Source organism: Castanea sativa, chromosome 5 (genome assembly GCF_040712315.1).
Source record: "Castanea sativa cultivar Marrone di Chiusa Pesio chromosome 5, ASM4071231v1".
In the NCBI taxonomy this organism is placed as follows: Eukaryota; Viridiplantae; Streptophyta; class Magnoliopsida; order Fagales; family Fagaceae; genus Castanea; species Castanea sativa.
In genome coordinates, this window is record NC_134017.1 from 48870031 (window position 1) to 48875967 (window position 5937).

General features: G+C 31.6%; 1 protein-coding gene across 1 annotated transcript; it reads right to left on the reverse strand.

The window, feature by feature from the left end:
• Window positions 1–2688: 2688 nt before the first annotated feature.
• On the reverse strand, window positions 2689–5566 carry LOC142635333 (uncharacterized). The gene is made up of 2 exons (XM_075809513.1): window positions 5288–5566; window positions 2689–2940 (listed from the first exon to the last, which is right to left on the reverse strand). The coding sequence occupies exons 1-2, from the start codon at window positions 5564–5566 to the stop codon at window positions 2689–2691; spliced, it is 531 nt and encodes a 176-aa protein (XP_075665628.1).
• Window positions 5567–5937: the final 371 nt, after the last annotated feature.

Genomic DNA, 5937 nt, shown 5'->3' on the forward strand with positions numbered 1-5937 from the left:
TAAACATTTTCATTTTGTGTACCTTGGGATTGGAAAGCATGTCTTTTTGTTGCAATTGTTGCACTATAAAAATTTATCTCTTGACTTTACCTTTTTACGATATACTTCGCAAGAGATAAAGTACCAACCAGAATTATCTATGTCAATGTTTATAATATTTCCTTGACAGGTAAAGATATTTTCTTAGAAATTGAATTTAATATCAATCAATTCATAATTTTATAGTTAAATTTTGTAAAAGCAGCTCTATGGTACATAAAGAAATGTTAAGGACACAATGTTATTGTTGAAAGTATTTTTTTTCTTACCTCATTATCAAAGTCCTACATAATTTTTGTTATTTCACTTATGGTTCTTCTGTTGATGTTCATCTCTTCTTGAATTGTCACTTGTGGTTTGAATTGCTTTGACATTTGTACTATTGGTTGGTTATTTTCCACCAGCTTGTTATATTATATAAAGATATTAGACATAGTATTGTAGAGACTGTAAATATATATAAAAAATGTGAATCCAAAACAAAACACTTACTGATCTTTGAATTCAGCAGTCTCAGGAATGTCCAAATCAATATAAACTCTTGTTCCACTTGTTGATGATAAGTTATACTCTCATACAATGCACGAGATTCATTAGAAAAAAAGTACATTGAAGATTCAATGAAATCTTCACAGTAACAAAGAGAGGTCTAGATCAGAGGGCATAGTATCTTGTAGACATGAACAATACAGAGGTAAATAATCCAACTTTGCTGTGCTAGATATTGATGTTAAAGATAATGACATTTGAGTAAGGGTTTGTCTGGTTTAATCTTGACCTGATCATGAGCTGTAAACATCAGTGTATTTGTATGCTATACTATATGTACCAAAAAGAAAACTATAATTTATTAATGAGATATTTATAATTTATTGTACAATACATAATTGGAGAAGTCCTCCAATTACTGCGCAAATTGCATAATGCAATGTGTGTGTATATCACAAGAGAGTAGTTTTATGATTGGTCCTCTATATATTGAACTCCCTTTAAACAATATTTTTTAATTTGGAGAACTTTGAGACTTTATAAGTTATGGACTAAACAAATTGATGTATAAAAGGGATACAAATCACCCATTCACTCTTGCTTAGGTGGTAAATTGAATGATATCATTAGAAAGTCAGAATTGGTAGAGATTTATTGGAAATTTAAAATTTAATTTAGAAAAATCACCTGAGAAGCAACATGAAAAACATTTAACTACTTCTCAATAGAGCACTAATTGGAAATGTAGCATTCTAATTCGTAAGCATCTGAAACAAAATCAGTCTCTAAGCCATTGATTCCAATCAGATAGCAAAATCTCTAAAAAATGACATGAAGTTCTGGAGAAGTATTGGCCTTCTTTAAGTTTTGGTTCACCATAAACTTGCCATGGTGGAAAAGGGTCTTTCTGGGCACATGAGGTCCTCATCTTATGTTCACTTATTTTTTTTAAGCAAGGCAATATGGAATACTTCATAATAATTCTTGCCCTTAAATGTCTTGTAATGCGAAAATTTCACCATTATCCTCCCAAGGTGCAACAATAGTATAGAAGGTATTTTATGCAGTTTTTATATGCATCTAGTCTCTCACATGTTGCACTGAACATCGTAGGTTGTGAGAGGCCTTATATAGTTTTCCACAACATAGGTGCCTTCCTAAGCAGTTGGTGCATAGCTGGTCGCAGAAATGTTATGAATTAGAGATATGGCATTGGAGATGACATCCTTTTTCTATGCGACTCTTACAGAGGGTGGTATGTGAAATTTGGATAAGTGTCACCTATGGTATTTGTGACAGATTTTCTGTAAATTGTACTCACTGTCATATCATAAATGCAAGTTAAGCGAGATATAAAACAATGCAACAATCAACAAACAATCTTCTTGCATACCAATTACTTGCAAGTTGTTGGTCTATTGTTGTGCATTGTTATATGATCACAAAACCATGCAAAATCTTTAAGCATGAAATTTCCAAGTAAAGTTTCAGGCTTTGAGTGTAAGCAGCTGTTATTTTCTCAGACTCCTTATGACTCCTAATAATAATGAAAAAAGAAGTTGAATCTTCTAGTACATGTTCTTCCTATGGATAAAGATTAGTAGATATTGTTGCCAAACAGGTAACTAAGAATTTGGTGACCATAATGCAATTTTAAATGAGTTAACAATCATCATCAGCATCTCATTGTTATTGTAAGGAAATTGTGATTGGTGTTGTGCTAGTAAAACAATCATCATCAGTTTCTATTTCTCCCGAGAAAAACAGATGGAATACATCTGTCACTTACTGAATCTAAGGATATTTAATAAACCATGTCACATAACATAAGCATACAAATTTCATATACCATATTTTGTTCTTTTTCCTTTCATTAATTTTTTAAAATAGGAAGATTTTGGATAGGCGACCACCTGCATCGTATTTTCCTCCGAAATTTTTTTTTGGTTTAGATATGATTGAAGAAACAATATGATTATCGCTTCCAAAGAAGTCACTTGCTAAAAGTGGAGTTCTTTTTTGAGTTTTTGTGTTCAATTATTTTAAATGATCTCCATGGAAAAGGAATTGCCCCATACTAGCTCCCACTCCAAAATTTTCAAATTCACAAATAATAATAAAAATTTCCAACCAAATTAAAAAAAAAAAAACGGCCTTTCATCACTTTAATCTGTCCTTGACCATTCTAAAATATTTAACCAATTGATTGCACTGGTCTAACATTTCCATCAACTCGGTAACAATATCTGGATCCACATGATTTCTATCATCTTCATGTATAACTGCATCAATTCTATTTTTAACTTCATTATCAGTTTCATAAATATAAAGCTGTGCATACTTAGGTTTTTGGCCATGGACAAGAAGAAGTGATCCAATTCTATGATGAGTTTGACCATTTATATGAAACACCTATGGACCAGAACCATTATTCACTGATCTATCAACATTACCTCCTAAAGAAGTGAAAGCAAAGAGAGAGTTGTAGATTCTTATCCCTAGTTGAAAGTTTATTGATCTCTGATCACTATTAATATTGAGTAAGCTTCGAAGAAAGGGTGGAGGTTCTTTCAATAGAGGAAGATCAACTCTTCCTTTAGAACAACACAAACTAAACTTCGGTTTTGTAGGCGTTTTTGACTTTATAGTTCTCTCTTCATACCAAAGTTGAGCTCCACAATGTTCACACACTATTGTTGGAGGTCCTAAATCCAGTGGTTCTGTAAATTTTCCTATGACAACAAAAACAAAAATTCACTTTTTCTTCCTAATTTTAGAACTTTTTTAGGAGAACTAAAAAATATAGCACTTACGCTGTTTTCTGCTTTCATCATTGGTGCTATATTGTCTATGTTGAATACTCCTTTCAAATGACTCATCATCTCTTGTTCTTGTTTGGCCTAGGTTACATACTAATTATTAGGTTACATACTAATTATGAGTTTTTTAAAGAAATTTTTTTTTAATATCTCAATATCATACCCCTTCTATTTCTCTTTTCAGATAAAATTAATCTTCATCTCAATCTTACATAAAAAGCAGACTACATGCTTGGGGAATAAACTAAAAGCAAAGCATTCACAAAATTTTAATTCATAAATATAACTATATAGCAAAAATGTATATTCCAAATTAATAGTTATATGTTATAGAAAGGGGAAAAATTGAAGAAAAATATAGCATTCACATACTAACTTTAGAATAAAAAAAAAAATCATAAAAGCATGATTATTTGATAAAATACAAATTGTACATAGAAGTAATTAAAACAATGGAAATCTTGAGATGAAACAATTAAACCAAACATAAAACCAAGTTTGAGATAACCAAGAAATCTTAAATATGCAATCATATTCCAATTTCAAATTCTTCCTACAAACATATTACCAATTAATATGCAATAAACAGTTCAAAATAAAGAAAAGACTGGTAAATACTTGACTTTTCTCGTCTTGTAGTTGTATTACCAAATAAGACTGATATCAAAATGCTAAATCCCTACTTGCAAAACAGTAAGAATCCAATTTTCAGCCAAGAAACATTAATAGAAGAGAAATAGTGTAGTGCAGAAAGTTTGAAACAGTGCAGTGTAGTGTAGATTTTAATGAAACAGTGCAGTATAGTGCAAATTTTTCTTTTTTAATCTCCTTCATATCATCAAACAATTTGATTGTGAGAGCAGGCAGCTTACCCTCATAAAAAAAAAAAAAATGAGAACTCTTCGCTAGTTGCTACTGTTAAATAAATTAGCATAAAAATTTCAATGATTCTATCCAATGAAAAAACAATCACCTGCATCACCATAGTTGTTACTATTAGCTAACTTTAACTCATGTTTTCCATAGTGATCAGTAATTTATAGAGCCAAAGGAACCCAAATATTAAAAGCAAAAGCCTAAACTAAATCCTCTAATTGATTTAAGAATTCCATTTTGTTTTATGCAATTACTTTCAGTTATAGTCTTACAGCCTTGCAAGTATTTGAATGTATCTTATCTAATCAATGTGACAGCTGCATCATACCTTGCATGTCCATACGTTCATGTGTTTGAAGACAAAAACAATGTTGTTGAGCAATACAATATTCAAATATGAAAAACTTAACAACACTGAAAAACTAATCTCAACGTACTCCACACCAATTTCGCTAAGATTATCATGAATGTTGTGTGATGAAAGCAAGTCCTTGATTCGCCGTACTCCACACCAAACTGATCCTCTTTGATATGCCGCCCCACTAACATATACAAACCCATAGCTCAGTTTCCACACAAAAAAAATTCAAATTGATTATCACCATTTTAATATCCATTTAAAATATTGTAAAAATCCAATTTTTAACCAAGAAACATTAATAGAAGAGAAATAGTGCAGTGTAGTGCATATTTTACTTTTTAAATCTCCTTTATATCATCAAACAATTTGATTGTGATAGTAGGCAGCTTACCCTCATAAAAAAAATGAGAACTCTTCACTAATCAAATAATACAACTAAATGGAGAAGACCCAAACATAACATAAAATCTTCACTAATTCAAATATTAAACATTGTCAAACTTGGTACATAATGTGCTTGAGCCCAATAAAAAATTATAAAGACAAATAAGGGACAAGAGCCAATCCTACCAAGAGCAGCGAAAATGACATTAATCGTTCCTAAGAGAGGCCTGGATGAGTTGTTCTTTTGATTAACCGAACCTGAATGGCTTCCTTGTCCATTGGGATGATACAAAAATTGCTTCAACCTTCCTTTACTAACCAACTGCTCCAAATGGTTCCATAGTGTCTGACAATTCTCGATGGTATGACCTACGTCCTGATGATAGTGGCAAATGAGATTCTGATTCCGCTTTGTATAATCCCCAGCCATCTTGTTGGGCCATTTGAAGTATGGTTCCTTTCGGATTTTCTCCAACAACTGATGCACCGGTTCTCCGAATACGGTGTTGACTACCTGAGGAGTGGCTAAACCAGATTGCCGAGCGAAATCTCTCCTCGACCTATTGTTATTGTATCTTTCCAACTTGAAATCCTTCATCTCCTGAGGGATAACCTTTGCCTTTGCCTTCCCCTTACCTTGTTGCTGATCTTCTTCAACATAATGTGCTTGAGCCCAATAAAAAATTATAAAGACAAATAAGGGACAAAGAAATCTTGTATATTAGATCCATAAAAGTACATACATGCCAAAAGGATTAATACCACTACCATAGGTCCATTGACAATGAAATTATTTTCATAGTTACATATATGCTATGAATAAACAAATAAACAAATAAACAAATTGCAATAATGATCGCAACCTTATTACTTTCATAATAAATAAATAGAATATAGTTACGAATGTCAAATTCTTTTGCTATGACTCAAAAAGAGTAGAGAACATAATACAACACATCTGCATTATAT